This window comes from Urocitellus parryii, chromosome 10 (assembly GCF_045843805.1).
Source record: "Urocitellus parryii isolate mUroPar1 chromosome 10, mUroPar1.hap1, whole genome shotgun sequence".
NCBI lineage: Eukaryota > Metazoa > Chordata > Mammalia > Rodentia > Sciuridae > Urocitellus > Urocitellus parryii.
In genome coordinates, this window is record NC_135540.1 from 87,959,209 (window position 1) to 87,985,425 (window position 26,217).

A 26,217-nucleotide genomic window follows, 5' to 3' on the forward strand; every position below is an offset into this window, starting at 1 on the left:
TACCTCCTCTTCCCTCATGCATTTCTCTATTTTCTCAAAGGTGGTAATTTAATTTGTAGCCTTTCGCTATTTTATGTTAATATAAGAAAATGTTTTATATTAATATAAGAAAACATATACATGTATTTTATGTTTACCATCAGAAATTATAATTTATACACTATGTTAATATAAAAAAAGTAAAAAAATTGTAAACTTTGCCTTGGGCTCTGCTTTATTGGAAACCTAAGATAAAGCAAATCCTTACCTTTTAATTTTTATGTTTCAGCAGAAAAAAAAAATCCCCATTGTTTTAGTTAGATTTTGTGTCACTATGACCAAAATATCTGACAAGAACAACTTAGAGTAGAAAAGGTTTATTTTGGATTTAAAGTGTGAGAGGTCTCAGTCCATAGGTAGTCAACTCTATTGCTCTGGGCTTAAGATAAGGCAAAACATCAGGAAGGAAGGATATAGTGGAGGGAATCTGCTCCCCTCAAGCTAACAATGAAGCAGAGACTGGGGGGAGGAGGTATGAAGGGATCACAGGGAAGAATCACTCTAATATGGCATGCCCCCAATGACCCACTTTCTCCAACCAAGTCCTACCTGCATATAATTATCACCCGCCAGTCCATTCAAACTGGGATGGACTGATTAGGTTTCATCTCTCATAATCCAATGAGAGTTGGATTCTATTGCAGAACTTTCATCTTTCCTTTTTCTTACATCCCACCAACTTCTGGAAGTCTCTAGAAGACATCTCAGAAAAAGTCTGAAAATGTTCTGGCTTCTATGCCTAGAAAACCTCCAGTACTACTGCCATTGCTGTTTCCTGGTGGTCTCTGAAAGTCATATGGCCACTGTGTTACAGTGTTCTAAGACTGGTTTTTGAATGCAAAGAACACCCCTTTCCTGCCCTCATGGTCTAGTGACTTTCTCCTCAAATACATCTGTTCCCCACTCCCTGCCTTGATGTTTCCCATGGAGGTTCGCCTTATACTCATAAGTCTTACAGATATTTTAATGTGGTACTCACTCTTGCCTTTTCTGTTTGCCCCGTGAATGTGTCAATATCAATGAGATTAGCTACTCAACAATAAACACAGAACTAGGGGAAGTTTCCTCCCTCTTATTCTTCTAGTCATCCATGAGTGCCCACTGATTATGCAATATCTTTGTTTGTTTGCTTTGAAGTTTTGAAGTCACGGGGCTAGAGAAAATACCTAAATTAGTATTCCTTTAATACAGGAACATTAACAACAGCTTCATGGCTTGAACATTAGCAGTGCTGGAATCATTTTAGTTCTTTCCACAATCTCAAGTTTTCCTGCTAAAATATGTGTATTTTCTTAACTTAACAAAAAGTATTTTGAATGCTGACCTCAAGCCCCTGTAATAGGCTAAATAATGACCCTTAAAGATGCTCTTGTCCAAATCCTTAGAAACTGTAAATACGTTACCTTATATTATAGAAGGGATTTTTGCACAAGTGATTAAATAAAGGATCTTGAGATGTAGAGACTATACTGCACTGTCCTGGATGGGCCTGAGATAACTGCAAGGTATTTGTTAAAGGGATCCAGAAGGAGTCAGATAGAAGGTAACTGGGAAGAGGAAGAAGGATGAAAAGAGAGATTTGAAGAAGCTATGCTTTTGGTTGGGGAGATGCAGGAAAGGGGCCAGGTAGCAGGAGATATGTCCTCTGATGGCTAGAAAAATTAAAGAAGCAGATTCTCCCACAGGGTCTCTGGAAGGAACCAGGCTTATAGACACCTTGATTTTAGCCCAGTAAAACTGATTTTGATCTGCTGGTCACCTCACTTGTAAGAGAATTAGTTTATATTGTTTTAAGCCACTAAACTGTGGTAATTTGCTCCAACAATGATAGAAAATGAATTCACTGCCTCTACCTTCAAAGGAATGTGCCTGCACCTGTGTTCTGGAAATTCCAAAGCCACTACAGTCTCTCAGGCACTGTTTAGCTCTTCACTCATATCATAACTCAGAAGTCTAGTCATCACCACAAACAATAATAGTACTGTTATGGAGTTGGGGCCTTCTGAGAAACTGAGGCAGCTCGAAGACCCCGCTCTTCAGACCACGACTCTTGCAACAAAGAAATATTTCAGATAGAGTGCCAGGGATCCCAGCAGCCTGCAGCAGGGCCCCGGAGATCCAGGCCAACTGATTCACGTGGCCTGCCCTGCGGCTACAGAAGGCGTGGCGCCTCAGTGAAGCCATTAATTGGCAAGCAGGGAGGTTAGGGAAGGCCATTAGGTGGAATCCCACCAGCCAAGCCCACACGGACCCTTGGGCCGAGCACGGGATCTCAGAAGGGGAAGGAAGCGGTACAGTCCCATCCCCCACAGCGGACACTCCACAGAGGCAGTCAGCGGCCACCATCCGGGAAAGCTGAAGGATACACCGCCACTCTCCTTCAGAGTGCGACATCAAAACAGCGGACACTCCATCCAGGCAGTCAGGGGCCACCATCCGGGAAAGCTGAAGAATACACCACCACTCTCCAACAGCTTGCAACATCAAAACAGCCAGCAGCAGGACCCCAGAGATCCAGGCCAACTGATTCGCGCGGCCTGCCCCGCAGCTACAGAAGGCGTGGCGCCTCAGAGAAGCCATTAATTAGCAAGCAGGGAGGTTAGGGACTGCCATTAGGTGGAATCCCGCCAGCCAAGCCCACCGCCCACGCCTGGAACAGGCCCAGCGATCTGCCAGCATTGAAGTCACGACACCCCAATTGGAATAGGGACAGAGCAGAGCCGCCTTCCACTCCCGGAACAGGCCCAGAGAGCCGCCAGCGTGGTAGACACGTCACCCCAATTGGAGTAGGGGCACAGCCGCCGCCCGCACCTGCAAGGGAGACTTTTCAAGTATACAAGAGCAACATAAATAAATAGGGGGTAAATTTCAAAACACAACAGTTGCACCAAGCAGAAAGAAACGCGAGCAGTATGAAAAGACAAGGAAAGAAAGGACCACAAGCAATGCAGGTCAACTCAACTTTAGAAGAGGTAATAGCTGCAACAGATGGAATATCAGATAAAGAGTTCAGGATATATATGCTTCAGATGATCTGGAGTCTCAAGGAAGACATGAGACAGCAAAATCAGACAATGAAAGATCACATTGACAAACAAATCCAGGAAGTAAAAGATCAATTTCACAGGGAGATAGAGGTAATAAAAAACAAACAAATTGAAATTCTAGAAATGCAGGAAACAATAAACCAACTTAAAAACTCAATTGAGAATACTACCAGCAGAGTAGATCACTTAGAAGAGAGAACATCAGACAATGAAGACAAAGTATTTCAACTGGAAAAGAACATAGACAGCTCAGCAAGTCTGCTAAGAAACCATGAGCAGAACATCCAAGAATTATGGGACAATATCAAAAGACCAAATTTAAGAGTCATTGGGATACAGGAAGGCACAGAGCTCCATTCCAAAGGAATAAACAGTCTTTTCAGTGAAATAATATGAGAAAACTTCCCAGAATTGAAGATTGAGACAGAATCCCAAATCCTAGAAGCCTACAGGACGCCGAATGTGCAAAATCATAAGAGATCCACACCTAGACACATTATAATGAAGATGTCCAACATACAGAATAAGGAGAGAATTTTAAAAGCTGCAAGAGAAAGAAAGCAGATTACATTTAGGGGTAAACCAATCAGGATAACAGCTGATCTCTCAACACAGACTCTGAAAGCTAGAAGATCCTGGAATAACATATTTCAAACACTGAAAGACAATGGGCTCCAACCAAGAATCGTGTATCCGGCAAAATTAAGCTTCAGGTTAGAAGATGAAATTAAAACCTTCCACAATAAACAAAAGTTAAAAGAATTCGCAGCTAGAAAACCATCTCTTCAAAAAATCCTTGGCAAAACATTACAGGAAGAGGAAATGGAAAATAACATTGAAAACCAACAATGGGAGGTAGGACAGTAAAGGGGGGAAAGTAGTCAAAGAGGATAACAAATCAGGTTTAGTAACATCAATAAACAAATATGGATAGAAGAACAAACCATATCTCAATAATAACCCTAAATGTTAATGGCTTAAACTCACCAATTAAGAGACACAGGCTAGTAGAATGGATCAAAAAACAAGACCCAACAATATGCTGTCTACAGGAGACGCATTTGATAGGAAAAGATATACATAGACTGAAGGTGAAAGGTTGGGAAAAATCATATCACTCATATGGACCGCAGAAACAAGCAGGCGTGTCCATACTCATATCTAATAAAATAGATTTCAAGCCAAAGCTAATCAAAAGGGATATAGAAGGACACTTCATACTGCTCAAGGGAACCATACACCAACAAGACATAACAATCATAAATATATATGCCCCAAATAATGGTGCAGCTGTGTTCATCAAGCAAACTCTTCTCAAGTTCAAGAGTCTAATAGACCAACATACAATAATCATGGGAGACTTCAACACACCTCTCTCACCACTGGACAGATCTTCCAAACAAAAGTTAAATAAGGAAACTATAGAACTCAATAACACAATTAACAACCTAGACTTAATTGACATATATAGACTATACCACCCAACATCAAGTAGCTACACTTTTTTCTCAGCAGCACATGGAACCTTCTCAAAAATAGACCATATACTATGTCACAGGGCAACTCTTAGACAATACAAAGGGGTAGAGATAATACCATGCATCTTATCTGATCATAATGGAATGAAACTGAAAATCAATGATAAAAGAAGAAAGGAAAAATCAAGCATCACCTGGAGAATGAACAATAGGTTGCTGAGTGATCAATGGGTTTTAGAAGACATCAAGGAGGAAATTAAAAAATTCCTAGAGTTAAATGAAAACACAGACACAACATATCGGAATCTATGGGACACATTGAAAGCAGTTCTAAGAGGAAAATTCATTGCTTGGAGTTCATTCCTCAAAAAAAGAAAAAACCAACAAATAAATGATCTCATACTTCATCTCAAAATCCTAGAAAAAGAAGAGCAAAACAACAGCAAAAGAAGTAGAAGGCAAGAAATAATTAAAATCAGAGCTGAAATTAATGAAATTGAAACAAAAGAAACAATTGAAAAAATTGACAAAACTAAAAGCTGGTTCTTTGAAAAAATAAATAAAATTGACAGACCCTTAGCCATGCTAACAAAGAGAAGAAGAGAGAGAACCCAAATTACTAGCATACGGGATGAAAAAGGCAATATCACAACAGACACTTCAGAAATAGAGAAGATAATCAGAAATTACTTTGAATCCTTATACTCCAATAAAATAGAAGATAGTGAAGGCATAGATAAATTCCTTGAGTCCTATGATCTGCCCAGATTGAGCCAGGAGGATATAGAAAACCTAAACAGACCAATAACAATAGAGGAAATAGAAGAAACCATCAAAAGACTACCAACTAAGAAAAGCCCAGGACCGGATGGGTATACAGCAGAGTTTTACAAAACCTTTAAAGAGGAACTAACACCAATACTTTTCAAGCTATTTCAGGAAATAGAAAAAGAGGGAGAACTTCCAAATTCATTCTACGAGGCCAACATCACCCTGATTCCGAAACCAGACAAAGACACATCAAAGAAGGAAAACTACAGACCAATATCTCTAATGAACCTTGACGCAAAAATCCTCAATAAAATTCTGGCGAATCGGATTCAAATACATATCAAAAAAATTATACATCATGATCAAGTAGGATTCATCCCTGGGATGCAAGGCTGGTTTAATATACGGAAATCAATAAATGTTATTCACCACATCAATAGACTTAAAAATAAGAACCATATGATCATCTCAATAGATGCAGAAAAAGCATTCGACAAAGTACAGCATCCCTTCATGTTCAAAACGCTAGAAAAATTAGGGATAACAGGATCATACCTCAACATTGTAAAAGCAATCTATGATAAGCCACAGGCCAGCATCATTCTGAATGGAGAAAAATTGAAGGCATTCCCTCTAAGATCTGGTACAAGACAGGGATGCCCTCTCTCACCACTTCTGTTCAACATAGTCCTCGAAACACTGGCCAGAGCAATTAGACAGTCAAAAGAAATTAAAGGCATAAAAATAGGAAAAGAAGAACTTAAATTATCACTATTTGCAGATGATATGATTCTATACCTAGCAGACCCAAAAGGGTCTACAAAGAAGCTATTAGAGCTAATAAATGAATTCAGCAAAGAGGCAGGATATAAGATCAACACGCATAAATCAAAGGCATTCCTGTATATCAGCGACAAATCCTCTGAAACGGAAATGAGGACAACTACTCCATTCACAATATCCCCCCAAAAAATAAAATACTTGGGAATCAACCTAACAAAAGAGGTGAAAGATTTATACAATGAAAATTACAGAACCCTAAAGAAAGACATAGAAGAAGACCTTAGAAGATGGAAAAACATACCCTGCTCATGGATAGGCAGAACTAACATCATCAAAATGGCGATATTACCAAAAGTTCTCTATAAGTTCAATGCAATGCCAATCAAAATCCCAACAGCATATCTTGTAGAAATCGATAAAAGAATCATGAAATTCATATGGAATAATAAAAGACCCAGAATAGCAAAAACAATACTAAGCAGGAAGTGTGAATCAGGCGGTATAGCGATACCAGACTTCAAACTATACTACAGAGCAATAGTAACAAAAACAGCATGTTACTGGTACCAAAACAGGCGGGTGGACCAATGGTACAGAATAGAGGACACAGTAACCAATCCACAAAACTACAACTATCTTATATTTGATAAAGGGGCTAAAAGCATGCAATGGAGGAAGGATAGCATCTTCAACAAATGGTGCTGGGAAAACTGGAAATCCATTTGCACCAAAATGAATCTGAATCCCTATCTCTCGCCGTGCACAAAAGTTAACTCAAAATGGATCAAGGAGCTTGATATTAAATCAGAGACACGGCATCTGATAGAAGAAAAAGTTGGTTATGATCTACACGCTGTGGGATCGGGCTCCAAATTCCTCAATAGGACACCCATAGCGCTAGAGTTAACAAATAGAATCAACAAATGGGACTTACTCAAACTAAAAAGTTTTTTCTCAGCAAAAGAAACAATAAGAGAGATAAACAGGGAGCCTACATCCTGGAAACAAATCTTTACTCCACACACTTCAGATAGAGCCCTAATAACCAGAATATACAAAGAACTCAAAAAATTAGACAATAAGATAACAAATAACCCAATCAATAAATGGGCCAAGGACCTGAACAGACACTTCTCAGAGGAGGACATACAATCAATCAACAAGTAAATGAAAAAATGCTCACCATCGCTAGCAGTCAGAGAAATGCAAATCAAAACTACCCTAAGATACCATCTCACTCCAGTAAGACTGGCAGCCATTAGGAAGTCAAACAACAATAAGTGCTGGAGAGGATGCGGGGAAAAGGGCACTCTTGTTCATTGCTGGTGGGACTGCAAATTGGTGCAGCCAATTTGGAAAGCAGTATGGAGATTTCTTGGAAAGCTGGGAATGGAACCACCATTTGACCCAGCTATTCCCCTTCTCGGTCTATTCCCTAAAGCCCTAACAAGAGCATGCTACAGGGACACTGCTACATCGATGTTCATAGCAGCTCAATTCACGATAGCAAGACTGTGGAACCAGCCTAGATGCCCTTCAATAGATGAATGGATAAAAAAAATGTGGCATTTATACACTATGGAGTATTACTCTGCATTAAAAAATGACAAAATCATAGAATTTGGAGGGAAATGGATGGCATTAGAACAGATTATGCTAAGTGAAGCTAGTCAATCTTTAAAAAACAAATACCAAATGACTCCTTTGATATAAGGGGTGTAAACAAGGACAGGGTAGGGACGAAGAGCTTGAGAAGAATATTTACAGTAAACAGGGATGAGACGTGGGAGGGAAAGAGAGTGAGAAGGGAAATTGCATGGAAATGGAAGGCGATCCTCAGGGTTATACAAAATGTCATATAAGAGGAAAGGAGGGGTAAGACAAGATAATACAAATGGAAGAAATGATTTACAGTAGAAGGGGTAGAGAGAGAAAAGGGGAGGGGAGGGGAGGGGAGGGGAGGGGGGATAGTAGAGAATAGGACAGACAGCAGAATACATCAGACACTAGAAAGGCAATATGTCAATCAATGGAAGGGTAACTGATGTGATACAGCAATTTGTATACGGGGTAAAAGCGGGAGTTCATAATCCACTTGAATCAAACCGTGTAATATGATGTATTAAGAACTATGTAATGTTATGAACGACCAATAAAAAAAAAAAAGAAAGAAATATTTCAGACATGTCACTCAGAGTAACAGGAATGAGTTTATTGAAAGGATAGGGAAAAGGGGAAGAGGATACTCTCAAGGGAGTGAGTGGGTCCTCTCAGAGAGGAGAGGGACAATGTGCTTCTTCTGCACTCCAGTTTTATTGGAGATCCCAGAGAAGTTTCCAGACAGTCCCATACAGGGACTTTTGACTGATAGCAGGGTGACATCAGACTTTCAAGTTCCTACTGCCATGGAAACTCTAGGTCACCTTGGCCCGTGCTGACTGGTTCTAATTAGATTCTTAAACATACATTCTTACAGATTTTATGGTTAGGAGGAACAATCCAATCCTTATCTCTCAGAGATTCATGATCTGGTCACAAATATCTCCCCGGTTCTTCCCATCAACATTATCTTGGGCCTGCATTTCTCCTGCAGCTAACAGGTACTTTGCTGAGGGATGTGACATATCCTGTCCACTTAGGCCAGGCAAGGCTGCAAGTAAATGCTTCTTGGAAAAGAAAGCATGTGAGAGTCAACACCATGGGCCCATTTTATAGAATTATTCTCTTAACCTCATGTTCCCACCATTCACATCTATCTGCCCCCAAACAGTATTAATGTACTTCTCTAATGAAAGGAGAAAATGAAGTTTAGATTTATCAAGAAATTTGAGCCAACATCACAGTTACAAGGGAGTAGAACTAGAATCCACTCCCAGACCCATTCAATTCCTCATAACCTAGGTAGAACTGGCTGCATCTCCTTTATCTTTTTTTATATACACCAAGCTATGTCTATGCTGGGTTTTTAATCTTTATAATTTAAGATATTTATCCTGAGTGAACATTCAAGGTACTCTGAATAAGAGAGAGATTTATTATTGAATAACTCACAGTTGCTTTGGGCTTTATCCCTGGGTAATGGAGTGAAAGTCACATCCATAGTCCTACACTAGTAGTCAGACACTCCACACACTAGGAAAAACATTTTTTTTTTCCTGCCCAAAAGAAGGAGAGAAGGAATAAGCCTCAGTTCTTCCCAGAAGAGCTCTCCAATGAACTACAATTTGCCTCGGACCTTTAGATATGCAAATAAATTCTCTCCAAGAGACTTCTCTCCCCTTTTAAGACCCAGAGGAGTCACTAAATTCTGTGGCTTCATCTCTTTTGACAGATAAATAACTAGAGAGAGAACGCTCACATCTTCTCCAGCACCTGGCTCCTAACTAGTGACCTAGTACTGGATGTAACCTTTGGGCCTTTTGAGTGGGACAAATTAGAAATGTTTCTCCTCCAGGATCAGAGCAATTAACTAGACAAAAGGCTACACATTTAATTCTCATAGAGGGGAAAGGACTTTTCACAGAACACTGGTGATCTAAGGAAGTGTTATTTCCCACAGCCTAAAACACATTAGGGAGCTAATTCATTTTTGGAGGGTCCGGAATGATTTGCATTTGTTCAACTCTATGCAGTGCAAAAATTGTCATTTCACCTTATCTCATTCATTCTAAGCAATAACATTGGAGTTATGAAGAGACTACTATAATTATTTTTCAGGGGAAAATTGGATAGTCAAATAGTTGGTTTTTGCTGCAGTTGTCCATCTGCTTAGGGTGGGCCACCAGCCCAGCCAGGGCCTCTTTCCACTGTGGAGGCTATAAATTAGGATTTGAAATCTAGAAACAGGTTCTGTCTCAGTTACCCTCCCTACTCCTTTCTTTCTTCTGGTACACACAATTTCTCCCTCTGGGTCCAGAGAGTGTTTTCCACTGGACTGCATCTTTTCCTAACTGGAGATGACCACCTTGGTTTCTCTGGTGGAGGTTTGGTAGTCACCTGTCATTTTGCAGCAATTTAAATTCAAATGTGCAGGCTAGAGCCTTTAAACCATTATCATACTTGGGAAGCATTGAAATAGCATCATCTTTAATAATTTCCCCTTAAAGTTTAGAGAATGAGACCCTTCTCACTAGTCCCTTTCGCAGATGAAGTACTCAGCCACTCAGTGTTTCTATTTTTTTCCCAATTGCATGAGCTGCTTGAGTACTGAGGAAGAATCCATTTTACTAATTCTTAATTTTTTGAAAAAACTTTACCAAATTAATGTAAACAAGAGCTCTTTGAAAAATACCTATTAAAATTTCAAAGCAATTTAAAACTCTAGAACAGAAGAGCAGATTGTTTATCATGAAGCAAAATTAACATTTTATGTAAAAAAAGTGTTTTTAAAGGTGGGAGCCTGCATGGACTTTGAAAATGCATCAAATATGCCTTCTTAAGGGAAAAAGGGAAGTGTCAACTAGTGGCAGCCAGTGGAATGATTTATATAGTCCCTTCTGGATTCCTCATACCTCCTTTACTCTGGAGAAACAAAAGCTTGGATGTATAAAACAAACCTAAGCATGGAATTTTTGTAAAAGCTTTATTTTCATATTATTTGTAAAAATACATCAATATATAAACATCTCTACTCCAAGAATAGAGACACATTGCATAATCAATGCTAAATAAAGGCATTGTGCCTTACATAAGAAGACATAAATGTCCAAGGGATAATTAGAACATTAGAGTTCTTAAAGCATCAACATCAGAAATGTTGACCACATACTGTGAAAGTGTTACAATAAATAACAGCTGACATTCTTCTACAAAAATAGACATACACACATTCCCACACTTTATCAGTGATCTGACTGTCTTTGATCTCCCAATATTTATCCCCAGCATCCATTACAGTGGCCAAAAAGCTTAATGATTTAAACCAAACAACTGGACTGAAACAACTTTGATTTAACATTTTAAAAAATTACCTTTTAAAAAACCAGTACAGTGAATTACCAAACATATTCATATCTTTAAATATCAGAACAAACATTAATATATATGCATGAAAATAAATAAATAAATAAATATGTAAATAAATAGAAGAACTCTCATAGAAAATAGTCAAACACACCAGGCATAGTCCAGATGCCCCTGAGGTACTATTTGTTTCTCTCTCTTCACTCCGATTCCTTTTAGAATCTTCTTCAGAAACAGTAGCAGACAAGCTTCCTCCTTTTCTCCATGTCAGTTGCTGCCTCTGTGATGGGAAAAAAAAAGAAAAAAACAGTTATTGTTTGTAGATACTTAAGAAACTGATTGCATGGCCTTAATCCCTGATAGTCTAGGATTTTCTAAATGTTAGCCTTTTCTAAATGTTAGCCTATTCCTTAGCCTTGCACCAAGTAGTTACTACCCATAGTATTGCTGCCTTGCATAGCAAAAAACACACCAGGTTACTGTTTAATTAGGAATAGGTGATCTGTGATCACAATTGTATCATGAACTTCAGTCAGAATAATATTACAATGGGGTAAGAATGTACATGCATGACCTCATTTAGGCTTCAGAGAAACACCACAAGCAGCTATTTCTCATTTCACTGAGACTCAGGATAATAAGAGGTGGGACCTAAACTTACACTAGCAGGTGTTCTGTCACTGCACCCTGCTCTTCAGCAGGAAGGCTTAGGCTCATATTGCCCCAAACCTGGTGTTCCACTGTTCAGGACTTGAGCCCAAGGGAGGCTGAGACATACATTGTTGCTCAATAAGTAGAAGTTTTTTTTCTTTGTTTGTTTGTTTGTTTGTTTAGCATCACTGGTCAATTCTTACTCTTTTAGGAGCACACATTTACCTGCACATATTTAAATACAGATTTGAACACTGGAGCTATCTTTATGGCACCAGAGGTTAATCATCTTAATGGCACGATTATTTTATGAAAATAATCCTAATTTCTAGTTCTTTGGCAAAACCCTGAGCTTCCCTGATAAAATGTTAAACGATGACGTCAGTATGACCCATGACTCCATTCACATAACTCACTTGTTCAGCATCTTATGGATGATTTTCTTGACCAAGGGGGCCTCAGGGTTGAGACAAGCTTCCTGTCCATTCTTGAGAGTGGCTCTGCAGAGAGAAAGGAGGATCCCAGTGAGGCAGGAGGTTCAGCTGGGGAGCAGCAGGAGGGTCAGGGCGACTCAAGTCATAGCTTCAAGCAGCTCAGGGCAGGACTTACATGACTTCTGTCTGGGCGCAGTGAGGTCCTGAGGGAGTCACCTTCACACTTTGGATGTTCTTGAGGTGAATTCCTTGCACAGTCTGCAAGCACTGGCAGCGCAGTTCAGAGACCACTGGCGCCCCTGGGGAGAGAAGAGACCGGATTAGCAGGGCTGTCCCCATCCTAGCGTCCTCACCCCGTACTCTCAATCTCAGTCCCTTCCCGGGGACCCCAGGACGCGGGTCTCACCTGCTGCGCACCGGCTGGCGGCTACCAGGAGCAGCATGAGCAGCGCGACCTGGAGGAGCCGCGGAGCGCGGGGGACGGCGGAGGCGGTGCGGGCCATGGGACTCAGCGGGAGGATGGCGGCGGAGCCTGGAGTGCAAGAGCTTGTGGCGAGGGGCTGCTGTGCTGGCTCTGTGGCTCTCGGGGATCCGCGAGCCCCTTTTATGCATGGTTGGCGGGAAAGGCCAGAGCCCCTGGCCAGGGAAATTCCCGGGGCTCCGGGTGCTTCCCCGCGGGCGGAAGGAGGTCGCCGCCCCGCCCCTGGCTGGAGGTTGGTGAGGGGACAACACTCTGACGCTGCCCGCCTGGCCCTGCTGCCGAGCTTCCGGGGACCCTGTGACCCCCAGGATGTTCTCTTTCTGCCCGAGATTCCCAAAGGAGAGGGAGTGGCCGCCTGCCAGCGGGACTGTGGGCCCCCAGACTCCCTTAGGAGGCGGCGTCATGAGCTGACACTGGTCAGTGTGAGGAACCTGAGTCATCAGGATTGGAGGAAGGAAGATGGGAAGTGGAATACCCGCTTTTCTATTGGTTCTATACCCATAAATATCTTCTGGATGAAGAATTTCCTTGGGTCTGCATAATATTCTCTTTTGAAATATATCCCTCTCCGATTACACATAAGAGTATGGGTTGGGTTCCTGGTATTTAACAAGCACAAATACATCACACTTTTGTGTCATACCTTTCTTCACAGCTCAGGGAAAGGACAGTGTCAAGAGTTTAATTCAATGTTTAATTTAGAAAACGGTGTCGAAATCCTACATAACTTCCTTTCTCTGTGAAATTCTGGAATTTCCAAAGCTGGAGTAAGTGGATGAGTACCACAGTTTGATGTATGAAAGAGTTGATGGGTTCATAAAATAATGACCTATTGGTGGTCAGGGAGCTGTTCTTGGGAGGGAGTGTTACATTGGAATTTGCAGAGTGCACAGTTCCTAGGTTTGTATAGCATATTAAATGCTATCGATAATTATAAATAAATGAAAGAAATTGATTTTTTTTCCATATCAGTTATGCCCCGGGGGGAATAGCACCCACTGATCATCTTAAGTGGCAAAAGGATGTGTTCTTGTGAAATATACACATGGTGATCATAAATCTTGTCCTACTTTGCTTTATAAAAACAAAATTTATTTCTTTTCCACCTTATATGGTCTTTCCTGTCTCCAGTAATTTGATTTCCCTTCTAGAAAAACAATCATCGTCATTATTTGCTTTTACTGATCTCTAATAAACCTTTTAAAACTGTTAACACAAGACTTTCATTCAGCAATTCCTTTTTCACTCTCAATTTTAATTCTCTGCATCACATTATAGGTCGGATTTAGAGAGTTTAGGGGTGGTTCCAGATTTTCCAGAGGTGTGAGGAAGAGCTGCAAGAGGAGGGAGGGGATGCTGCAGAGCTGCTACAAAGGCACAGAGCAGGACCCTTCACCAGAGCACCCTGAGAGGAGTCAACTCTGCCAGTTACTGGGGCATGACCGTCTACTTGATGATGTAAAGATTCTTGTCTGTAAACGGACATATGTGGTACTATCTACCTGGCAAGGTTGTTACCATGAATGTTATCATATGTAAAATGCCAGTACATATTAAATGCTATAGATAATTATAAATAAATGAAAGGAATTGATTTTTTTCATATCACGCCACTTCTCTAAGGATTTTCTATTAGTTTTATTTTTTTTAAGAGGAAATAGGATGAGTCTTGTTGTCTAGTTTAATTGGTGGGTTAATTTCTAATCCTATGTTTTAGTAATTTCAACTGCAAAATGTGAGTGAAAGTAATTACTTAATTACTACAAAAAGAATTATGAGTAACTAGATTTCTGTCTTTAGATTTTTCCCAGTGATTTTCAGTACTGTCCAGTATAAAATAAAACAAATTTATAGAAGATTATATATATATAATATATTATATATTATATATATAATATATATATATATATATTTTAAGAAGGTGTAGGAAGTGAAAGATAAGCTAAAATTTATAAAATATGATGAATTCATCAATGATTGAGTATTTGTGCCAATCCTACTATCGTTGTTCTTATATTTCTGGGATTCTTAGTTGGAAATATTCTGTTTCTTGAAATAATCAGTAGTTCAAAACAAAGTAGCCATTCTTTGTTTTCTTTTTCTTTCTTTCTTTCTTTCTTTTTTTTTTTTTTTGGTATTTTAATTGGTGCACTATAGTTGTAAGTAATGGTGGATTCATTGTTACCAGTTCATTCACACACACACACACACACACACACACACACACACAATATAACAATACAACTTGGCCAATATTATTTCTGAGTACTTCCCCTTTCCTTCTTTCCTTCCTCTCTTTTCTCTCACAAGTCCCTTTCCTCTACTAATCTTCCTCAGTCATGTCATGAGATGGTCCACCCTCCCGCTCAATTTTCTTTTTTATTTTGTTTTCTAACTTAAGCATACGATCCTTGACTTTCTGAGTTTGGCTTATTTTGCTTAAAAGAATGATTTCAAGTTCTATCCATTTTCCTGAAAAATATATAATTTCATTCTTCTTTATGGCTGATTAAATTCCACTGAACATGTATACCATTTTTTCTTTATCCATTCATCCATTGATGACACCTAAGTTGGTTCCATAGTTTAACTATTTCGAATTGTGTTACTCTAAACAGGAGTCCACACATATTATATAATATGATGACTTTAATTATTTTTTATTTTTATTTTTTGGTACTAGAGATTGAATCAAGGGGTGCTTAACCACTGAACAACATCCCCAACTATTTTTTATATTTTATTTCCAGATAGGGTCTTACTGATTTGCTTAGGGCCTTGCTAAATTGCTGAGGCTGGCTTTGAACTCATAATCCTCCTGCCTCAGCCTCCTGAGCTGCTGGGCCATGGTGCCTAGTCTGACTTTAATTCTTTTTTTTTGTCAAGTGTTTAACAATTTTATTCATCACCAATACACATATATATTGACTTGGTTCAAAAAATACTGGTTTAATTTTATCAATTTAGAATGATTTTCAGGGTGCAATCAAAGCTTCAAAATTGTAAATTCTGTATATCAACAAACTTAACTCAAGTACTGATTAATTTATTTTATTTAATTTTTTTTACTTTAATTCTTTAGGATAAATACTGAGGTGTGATGTAGTTGAATCAGTTGGTGGTTTCACTCTTAGTGTTTTGAGGAATCTCCATACTGATTTCCATAATGGTTGTACTAATTTACAATCCTACAAACAGTGTAAAAGTCTTCTATTTCCTCCACATTTTTTTTCAGCATTTATTATTGTTTGTATCCTTGATGACTGCCATTCTGATTGCTGTGTGATGAAATCTCAGTGTGGTTTTGATTTGCATTTGCCTAATTGCTAACAATGTTGAACTTTTTAAAACTATTGTTGACTATTTGTATTTCTTCTTTTGAGAAGTGTATCTTTAGTTTATTTGCCAATTTATAATAGCTATTCTTTTTAAGTTAAAATATTTTCATTTTTCTAATTATAGATGTATACCTGCTTATTGTAGAAAAATTTAAAGAGTACAAAAGATGAAGAGATTATTTAGTAAACTTTTTAAACTTTCATCTAGGGAACAAACTTTAGCAGAACTTTGCTTTTGTCTTCGATGTCCCTAATAACTGAAATGTTTTATGTATTTATAAGATGCTGAGTAAATGTTAGAGTGTGATCATTCATAACACTTTGATACAAAAGGCAATGTTTTAATCTTAATCTTCTCAACTGCCTCATAAAGTACCCCCTGTTGAAATTGTAATTTATAAGGAAATAGAAGGGAAGGAAATTGAAATAATTTGTCCAGGTCTTATAGTTGACAAAATTCAGAATCTGAGCTCTAGGCAACATGGCTTCAACAACTACACACAAAAAATATTTTTCTGAAATAAGTAATTTATAACTTCAGGAGAGTTCTTTGATTTTTGTCTTTATTATCTCATGGTTCAACTTTACCTTCTAAAATGTTTCCACTTTTTGTTTCTCTAACAAAGAGAAATTTTGTGGCATATGTATACTTAATTTAATAAAATCTACATCTATTTACTTATTCACCCACTTTTCAAAATTAATATATTCCCCTCCAAAAAAAAATTAGGTCAGCAGGAATGAATATTCTACCCTGGGAACTTTCTAGAAAGGAAAATAAGTATTTTAGTCAGCTCTTATTTTTCGTGAGACAACATTCACAGTGTTCTCTCTTTTTTTTTTTTTTAACATTCACAGTGTTCTGCTGAACCAGTTTGCGCACTTTATTGTGTTTAATAACTGAAATATTTTGCCTTCAGCATTAAAAGGAGGTTTCCAGATATTTATTCTCCTTCTGACTAAGAAAACGACATATTTGCTTTAACAGTTTCCAGATTCAATCCAAGTACTGTCATAAGCAAACAATCAGAGTGAATAAAGCATTAAAAAATGTATAGTAGTTGCCAAAAGGATGGAACATTTAAAGAAGCAGGCTCATATTTGAAGAATAATCTAAAACTTTGTACCTAGACTTACATGATAAACAATTGCTTACAAGATGAAATACTAAAGAGTTTTTTTTCCCTTTTACAATATACCAGTTCTCATAATTTAATTCCTTAGAGCCTTGTCTTTTTTTTTTTTTTTTTTTTGTACCAGGAATTGAACCCATTTGGCCTTTAACCACTGAGCCACATCCCTAACCCTTTTTCATGTTTTTGTTTGTTTGTTTTTAATTCTGAGACAGGGACTCTCTAAGTTGCTTAGGGCCTTACTAAATTGCTGAGCTTGCTTTGACCTTGCAATCTTTCTGCCTCACCTCTCAGATCGCTGGGATTACAGGCATGTACCACCATGCCCAGCACCTCATATTTTCTTTTTTTAAAGAAAACTTAAGAAGCAATGTTGTTATACTAAAATAATCCAAACATTTTTTATTTGAATAAGTGCCTTCCTCAGCCAATTATTCATTGTATGAGCTAAGTAAAAAGTTTAATATGTCCAAACTTTAAAGTCATACAATCACCACTCTGAAAAAAATAGTCATTACTAAAATAAAAACATTGGTTTATAATTCCTTTTTAAGTAATCATATTTATTATATCTTGTAGTTTTTATTTTCACTAATATAGGCTTTTAAATCCAGAGTTGCAGCCACATCCAGCGCACTGATGAAGCAACAGGAATGGGCAGGTGGTGCAGAGCTGCTCTGCTCAGTCTTGCTGTGGGGAGCCAAGCCATCTAAGCTGCCAGACCTATTTTGTTGCAATTACTACTTTAATACAATGAATGACTCTGACAATAAGAGGAAAAGGATGAAGCTGCCTGAATGTGGCGTTAAATCCATGGACACATCCACTTCTACAGTTCAAAGCTTTTTGAGTATTGTCTTTCATCCTGTCCTATCTCTATTGCATTTGTCATTTATACCTGGTTTGAGTCCCTGCCCCCTACTTCTGAGAGCAGAACCCTGCTTTTCCTTTCCTTGTCATCCCTCCTTCCTCCCAGTCTGGGGTACAGGCAGTGATTCTCCTCCAAATCTCCAGGAGAGCTCTCACAATCCCAAGTCATACTGGCCAATTCTTGTCCAAGTCCAACCCCAGTAACATTGGTAGGCTCAGCAGTGGGCAAGTGACCTAATCCTGTCCAAGTCAGAATAATTCCCTGAAGTCCTTTTTGTCAGAAAAAGTTGGACAAATAAGCTCTTACTTCCTGCTGGGGCATAGCTAGTTGGACAGAAGCTTGGAGCTCTGCAATTGCTTAAGCAGAGCCTGTCCACACTGAGGCCAGGCACAGAGAAAAGCTGCCAAATCTGGACTGAGACTGACCACTGACCACCAAAGAGCATTTTTGAATTGCAGGATTCTGCTTTATCTCACCTACTAACCAGACTTTGCATTTCACAGGGAAATGAAATAATTTCCTTTTTTATTGAGCAAATCTAAATTGAATTTTTGTTACTGATTCCACTTGCTGTTAGAATTACCTTTCTAACCAGAAGGGCGTTTCAACTGGAGCTTAATTCCTTTCTTTCTCCATTTGTTTCAGCATTTTCATTTACCATTTACCCAGCATTTTTAACATAAGAATGATGTTGGTTGCCATGGATACAAAGAGGATTAAGACAGACTGCTACCCTCAAACTCTCAATGCAGTCGGGGACATGAATGTAGAAACAGATTTTTAGAAAAGCTGGTAAATTCCACAATAAACTACTCCCAAGGCATTAGAAAAAGAGAGGAGACCTAATACAATTTTTACAGTGTGGATTTGTGAGAGGTGTCAGAGAAGATCTCTTGAAAATGTCACTTTTGTAAGTTTTAAAGAATAAATAGTTTTCCATGTGAAAGGAGGACCTCTGAGGCATGGAAAACAGTCCAGAAGGAGAGGATCCAGTGAGCAATGTCCTTGTGTTGAGAAGCAGCCTGGGGGCACTGAGAAGAGTGGGAAGCAGGGCTCTCCAGCACTGGAAGCTATATACCTACAGGTTCTAGCTTGACAGTTGGTTTGGATGTTATTTCCACTGGGAGCCTCCACTTGCATCTCAAGGTGTTTTCATGATCCACTTCCTCAGACCACAAGGTGACCTTTATTGATTATCCACCCTGTGGTAGGTGGAAGATTGGTTTAACATGCAAGCTTAAGTCAGTACCAAAATTAGGGAGTGGTAGGTATTAAATTCGAACAACCTTTAAGAGACACAGACAACATACAAAGGAGTAATAGGTTTTGTAAGAGAAGAAGTCAAAACAGAAAGAAAATTCTTCTTTAATAATGTAACGTGCACATTTCTGCAACATAGTCTTCTCTTTAATTCCTGTAGTAAGGATGTCCTCATGATTTCAACAATATCTAGATATTTAAATTAATTTTAATTAACATTGAACACTATCTACTACATTAGATTTGGATGTTATTCCATAATACTTTTACAAAAACAAATTGTAATATAAACTTTGCATTTCCATTTTCTTAAAATCATTTTTAAAAATTTTGAGGGTGCACTATTGAGTCGTTAAATTGCATTATGTTTGTGTAGTGTAATCCAAATAAGATAGGGATGCCAAAAATTACACAAAAATATGTTAGAAAAAAATTTAAGAAATGAGGAACTATCTCCACGAAAATATTATTGTACTAGATGGTTATACTGGATATGAAAACAGCATGATGACTTTGATATTTTGAAAGCAAAATTTAGGAAGTTGAGTGATGAGTTATAAACCACAGCAAACATATCACGCATATGGATATACACATTTCAACTAGGAAAATTACAAATCATCATAAAATTTTGATGATCAGAAAACGTTCTCTGTAACATTTCAACATTTTGAAAATTTTTGCTGCAATCCTCATGGCCCATATGTATTCTTTTCTATTTTTTTTTTGTTTGTTTGTTTTTATTTTGTTGATTCTGGGGATTGAATCCAGGGCCTCTTTACCACTTAGCTATATCCCCAGTCCTTTTTATTTTGAGACAGGGTCTTGTTAAGTTGCTGGTACTGGCCTCAAACTTGCTATTCTCCTGCTTTAGCCTCCAAATCACTGGGATTCCAGGTAGGGGCCAGCACACTAGCTTTAATCTATTTTAGAAAATGTTCCGACGCCCTCAAAAAATAAATGCAATTTATGCAATTGCTGGCGTGAAGCATCTATACATCACTCAGGCCAAATTTGTTGATTGTGTTGCTAAACTCTTCCACACTATTATTGAATTTTTTACTGTTTATCCACTAAGTATTGAAAGAGAAGCTTTGGCTATTAATATGTATTTGTCTATGGATCTTTTTTGGTCTCTCCATTTTGCTTGGTATGTTTGATAATATTGTGAATTTCATAAAATTTAATGATTGCTTTGACTCTTGTAGAATTGCCTTTTTTGAATCAACCTTCTTTCTAAGATTACTTCTTTGCATAGACCTGATATATAAATAAAATGGACCTTCAAAAATAGGTCAATTATTAATAAATACATTAATAACATATTCATAGTTGTTAATAATAATTAACATTAATATAGCTATATTTGGTTTCTTTTAGTTATGTTTTGCATAATATAGCATTTTCTATTCTTTAATCTTAAGATACCTAGGGTTTAATATTTAAAGTGAATTTTGTTAAGTAACATAGATGTCTGGTACAATCTCATAATCTTTGCCTTTTTTAAAAAATTTTTTTTCCTTACTTGTTGATAGATCTTTATTTTATATATCTATATATGGTGCTGAGAATCAAACCCAGGGCCTCACACTTGCCAGGCAAGTGCACTACTGCTGAGCCACAGTCCCAGCCCAATCTTTGACTTCTAATTGGAGTGCTTATTTCATTTAAATTTACTGTTATTGTTATTATAGTTGCATTTAAGCCAATTGTTTTACTATTCTTTTGCTCTGTATTTTTAAAAATCAAGTACTCATTTTGGAATAATTTTAGATTTACAAAGTATTTATGTGAATAGTACTAAAAGTTCCTGCATCAGACCTTTTTTTCATTTATTTTCCATAATTGTAGTACACTTGTCAAAACTAAGAAATTAACGTTGGTACATTGCTAACCACCAAACTACAGTCTTTATTCAGATTTCATCAATTTTCCATCAATGTCCCTTATCTATCTATTGCAGGATTCCACCCAACACATACATTGCATAAGCCCTCATGTCTCCTTTGTCTCCTCCGATCTGTAACAATTTATTAATGTTGTATTTCCCCTGACTTGGCAATTCAGAAAAATACTTGTTGGGTGTCTTATAAAATATCCCTCAATTTTGATTTTTCTAATGTTTTTTCGTGACTCTTCTGGGAATCTGGATTATGAATAAGCATTTAAATGGAGTTTAAGTGCCCTTCCCATCATATTCTATCAGGGGTTGCATGATATTCATTCACGTGCCTTGACTGGTAATAATAATCTTGATCACTTTATTGAAATTGAGTCTGCCAAGTTTCTTCCCTGGAATGGTTTTATTTTCCCCTTTTCCTAATCCTTTCTTTGAAAGCAACTTGCCCATACTCCTGTGTATAGGGAACTAAGCATCACTTCAGGAAGGGAGAGACTGTACTCATTAGGAATTCTTCCGTAAGGAAGATTCATCCTTTCTTCATGTCCCATGTACTCCTCCATCATTTTGAACTTTCTGTCTTCTTTTGCATTATTTACATGTTTTATTTCATTTTATTTTTATCTCTTTTTCAGATTTTTAAGTCCTAAATTTTGCATTTCCTTTTTTAGGGTCACCTTAGAAATTACAATATGTTTCTACTCCATTACAATTTTCCTTAATTTAATATTTTCTCTAAAAATTGAATAAGTATGTTATATTTTAAATCTATTTATCTCCTTACATATCCTTTCTGCTTTTTTGGACATCTATTTTACTTTATAGTAGGTTCATATCTCCACAGATCATGATTATTATTGTTATTTTAAATGGCACAGATTTTTAAGTTCTTAGGTAGAATCCACTTTTCCATCTTTAACTCCCAACCTTATGAAAAGAAAAAGAATTGCATAATTGTTTGCAAAACCCCTTACCAAAAAGCATGTAATGGAAGCCCTTGTTAAATATTTATAAAAATCCATAAGTTTATAAAAACTACTTTTTAATAAATAATAGGTAATTGTGAAAACAACAATATTTTATATGAAACCAGAATTATCATAGTGGTTGGAAGTGGGTAGTGTGTACTTTCCAATAGTGTCAAGTATTCATTCACCAGTAAGAGAAATTTAAGGAAAGTGCCAGCCCTAAAAGCAGGCATGCAGTTACTTATAGCCTAGAGATGTGAAGGAAAATAAAACAAAGGGTAAGAATGCTATTTTTCAGTAAAATTTTTATTTTCATTTGTAAAAATGACAGTAGTTATAACTTCTCTGTTCTAAGAGAGAAACATTTCATAATAAATATCAAACAAGGCATTATGCCCTACAAGCAAGACATAAAATGTCCAAGGGAAACTTCAACATATGAATGTTGACTACATAATGTGTGAGACTTTCAATAAATAACATCCGACATTCTTTTTAAAAAGTACAAAAATAGATGTGCACACATTCCCTCACTCTAATATTGATCACACCGTGCAATCGGTTGGATCCCCACCCACCGTCTTTTATCACAGTGGCTGGCACTTCTCTCCCAATAAGTATCAATTTAATGAGACAGCTTAAACCCATCATCTTTAAGTTAAATAACAATCAAGACTTAGTCATATTTCATGAAACACATTCACATCTTAAAAAACTAACATAAATATTAAAATAGAAGCTTTGAAAAATAAATAAATAGAACCATAAATAAATAGAACTCTCAGAAGAAATAGTCAAAGACATCCAGCTCTTTCCAATTGTCCCCAGAAGCTGGCTGCTCTCTTCCATTTTCAGGTCTTCTAAGGCAGGGACCACCCAGCAGAAGCCAGCAGGGGGAGCTTTTTCATTCCAGGTCAGTTGGTGCTGCTCCTGTGATGGGAGAGGTTAGTGTTACGGTGCTGAGGGAAGCTACTCATTTCTTAGTTGGGTCCTGAAAGTTAAAGGGATTTCTGCATTGCAGTCTCCTGCTTTCCCCTCTACCCAGTGGAGGTCTGACCTAAAGCTTCCCTGAACAGCAGAGAACTTGGGCTCCTGAATGTTTTTATAGAAGAAAAACCAGGAAGTGGAGTCAAATATATCATTGGCTCAAAAGAGGAAAAAACATTGTTCACAGTCTGTCACACTGAATTAAAAATTTACCTGCGCGACCTCCCTTAAACAGCCCCCCAAGCCTATGAAATAGCTACTGTTATTTGCCTTTTGTTAAAGTTCATTAAATAACATCCACAGGGATTCTAGCCTTGAATTCAGGGAAATCTCACTCAAAGTCCTTGCTCTTGACCGGGAAAATTTAGAGGCACACCCTGACCAAGACCAGGTTTTGAACTCATTAGACACTGAGGTACAGATGGTTCCTCAATAGTTGGAGGCTTTTTTGTTTGTTTGTTTGTTTAACCACCAGTGCCAATTCTATTTCCTCCTATAGGTGCACACATTTACCTGCATTCACTGAATAGAGTTTGGGCATGGGGATGGAGGACATTGGAAATATTTCTGACACCAGAGAAGATTAATGAACTTATAGTTCAGTTGAGTATAAAAATACCGATTGTAATTTCTAGTCTTAAAGCCACCCTTGAGTTTTCCTGAAATAGTTTTTAAAGAGACAGATGCCAACACAACCCTTGTCACATGGGTAAATAGAAACCATAACTCACTTGTTCAGCATCTTATCGATGATTTTCTTGACCAAGGGGGCCTCAGGGTTGAGACAAGCTTCCTGTCCATTCTTGAGAGTGGCTCTGCAGAGAGAAAGGAGGATCCCAGTGAGGCAGGAGGTTCAGCTGGGGAGCAGCAGGAGGGTCAGGGCGACTCAAGTCATAGCTTCAAGCAGCTCAGGGCAGGACTTACATGACTTCTGTCTGGGTGCAGTGGGGTCCTGGGGACGTCACCTTCACACTTTGGATGTTCTTGAGGTGAATTCCTTGCACAGTCTGCAAGCACTGGCAGCGCAGTTCAGAGACCACTGGCGCCCCTGGGGAGAGAAGAGACCGGATTAGCGGGGCTGTCCCCATCCTAGGAGTCTCCATCCCGTACCCTCAATCCCAGTCCCTTCCCGGGGACCCCAGGACGCGGGTCTCACCTGCTGCGCGCCGGCAGGCGGCTACCAGGAGCAGCATGAGCAGCGCGACCTGGAGGAGCCGCGGAGCGCAGGGGACGGCGGAGGCGGTGCGGGCCATGGGACTCAGCGGGAGGATGGCGGCGGAGCCTGGAGTGCAAGAGCTTGTGGCGAGGGGCTGCTGTGCTGGCTCTGTGGCTCTCGGGGATCCGCGAGCCCCTTTTATGCATGGTTGGCGGGAAAGGCCAGAGCCCCTGGCCAGGGAAATTCCCGGAGCTCCGGGTGCTTCCCCGCGGGCGGAAGGAGGTCGCTGCCCCGCCCCTGGCTGGAGGTTGGCGAGGGGACAACACTCTGACGCTGCCCGCCTGGCCCTGCTGCCGAGCTTCTGGGGACCCTGTGACCCCGGGATATTACCCTGATGCCCCAGATTCCCAAACGGTAGTGAGTGGCCACCTGCGAGGGGGGACCTTGGGCGCCAGGGACCCCGATGTGCGGGACGTGGTGATCAGACCCGCTGTACGCAGGTAGGGTCGGAGCCACTTTTTTTTTTTTTTCCAATGGACGCAAAACCTTTATTTATTTTATTTATTTTTATGTGATGCTGAAAATCGAACCTAGTGCCTCACACGTGCCAGGCAGGCGCTCTACCGCTGAGCTGTCACCCCAGCCCTGGAGCCAAGGGTTTAATGTACAGTGATTTCTCTGGAAGAGACTTCAGTTGGGATGGCTGTTGGGGGAATGGCCATCTCTTCACTCTCTCCTCTGGCTCTAGTTTTGCGGATTTCTTTCGTCTCTGAAATAAACACACACTATAAAAATACATCTGTCTTCTCAAATTACACAGGAGAACGTTTTCTTTTCCCCAGTGTTTTGTGATCTCAAATCACATTTGAACTATTTTTTCCTGCAGTGGGGATGGGGGTAAGTTGGGGAAGAATTACCAGTGCCAGAGGTGAATTCGGTGTATTTTGGAAGACCCCCTTTTAATCTCCCATCTGTCCTCTTTTTAACTGTTGGAACTTCCCAAACTCTAGTAGGAGTCATGAGCATCACCATTTTGTTGTATTAGAAGCTATTTCTTCATTCATTCAGCCCTTTGAGGAGCAGCAAAGGGTCATGTTGATTTCAAGAGGTCCACTCTTTCTAGTATTGTCCTGGATAATTATCTGAATTTACCTGCATTGTATGATTGATTCCATGCTGATAAACAAATGCTGACATACTTTGGGCCCTCAAAGAATATTAGTAAAAGCTAATACCTTCATACTGGGCAATTCACTTTTAGTTTAGTGTCAATATTCATTCCTTCCTTCCTTCCTTTATCCTTTTTCTCTTTCTCTCCTTCTCCTTCTCCTTTTTGTTCAAGGGATGAACCACCGAATCCAGGGGCACTTACCCTCTGAACCACATACCCAACACTTTTTTAATTTTTGAGACAGGGTCTCCCTAAGCTGCTTACATTCTCACGAAGTTGCTGAGGTTGACTTTGAACTCTAGAGCCTCTTGCCTTAGAGTTGTGGGATTATAGGTGTGCACCACTGTGTCCAGCTTCCAATGTTCTTTTTTTTTTTTTTTTTTTAATGTTGAACTTTGGTGGACTGCATTGATTCTCCAGGGTAATTGCTAAATTTGAGGATGTGTGAAATTTTCTTCACTGCTGTGAGCAGGGTAGGGAAGCAGTTGGATGAAAAAGCTGTTAGTTCCAGGAAAAGCGTGTTCCCTAGATGCAGAGTTGCAGAGTTAAATTGGTAAAGTCTGTCAGGATTAAAATTTTAGCAATCCTGTCTTCTGGACCATAGCTGGCAATGTATCTAACTTCCCTTTGCTTATGGTTCCTTTCAGCTAATAGAAATGCCTCTGCCTCTCAGGTATTATTAAATATGCTATATTTATAAACCATCAGTACATTTGAAGTGCTAGGTAAATATTTGGAAAATAAACAAAATAGAAATGGTGTTTTACAACCTTATTGTTAATGACCT

The 26,217-nt window shown here is 38.8% G+C and overlaps 2 protein-coding genes across 2 annotated transcripts; both read right to left on the bottom strand.

Moving 5' to 3' along the window:
• Positions 1-11,273: 11,273 nt before the first annotated feature.
• Positions 11,274-12,712, bottom strand: LOC144257289 (C-X-C motif chemokine 2-like). The gene is made up of 4 exons (XM_077803491.1): positions 12,572-12,712; positions 12,341-12,464; positions 12,148-12,231; positions 11,274-11,360 (listed from the first exon to the last, which is right to left on the bottom strand). Exons 1-4 carry the CDS (start codon positions 12,666-12,668, stop codon positions 11,348-11,350), a joined length of 318 nt encoding a protein of 105 aa, XP_077659617.1. The 5' UTR covers positions 12,669-12,712; the 3' UTR covers positions 11,274-11,347.
• A 9,863-nt stretch (positions 12,713-22,575) lies between these two features.
• Positions 22,576-24,416, bottom strand: LOC144257282 (growth-regulated protein homolog alpha-like). The gene is made up of 4 exons (XM_077803466.1): positions 24,260-24,416; positions 24,028-24,151; positions 23,835-23,918; positions 22,576-23,046 (listed from the first exon to the last, which is right to left on the bottom strand). Exons 1-4 carry the CDS (start codon positions 24,354-24,356, stop codon positions 23,031-23,033), a joined length of 321 nt encoding a protein of 106 aa, XP_077659592.1. The 5' UTR covers positions 24,357-24,416; the 3' UTR covers positions 22,576-23,030.
• Positions 24,417-26,217: the final 1,801 nt, after the last annotated feature.

Bases quoted from the DNA above. Each gene is read 5' to 3' on its own strand.
- LOC144257289 (XM_077803491.1), bottom strand. From the start codon at position 12,668: ATGGCCCGCACCGCCTCCGCCGTCCCCCGCGCTCCGCGGCTCCTCCAG. The intron at 12,465-12,571 runs GTGAGACCCGCG...TTCTCTCCCCAG, and splicing joins CGCCAGCCGGTGCGCAGCAG to GGGCGCCAGTGGTCTCTGAA. The intron at 12,232-12,340 runs GTAAGTCCTGCC...TTCTCTCTGCAG, and splicing joins TGCGCCCAGACAGAAGTCAT to AGCCACTCTCAAGAATGGAC.
- LOC144257282 (XM_077803466.1), bottom strand. From the start codon at position 24,356: ATGGCCCGCACCGCCTCCGCCGTCCCCTGCGCTCCGCGGCTCCTCCAG. The intron at 24,152-24,259 runs GTGAGACCCGCG...TTCTCTCCCCAG, and splicing joins CGCCTGCCGGCGCGCAGCAG to GGGCGCCAGTGGTCTCTGAA. The intron at 23,919-24,027 runs GTAAGTCCTGCC...TTCTCTCTGCAG, and splicing joins TGCACCCAGACAGAAGTCAT to AGCCACTCTCAAGAATGGAC.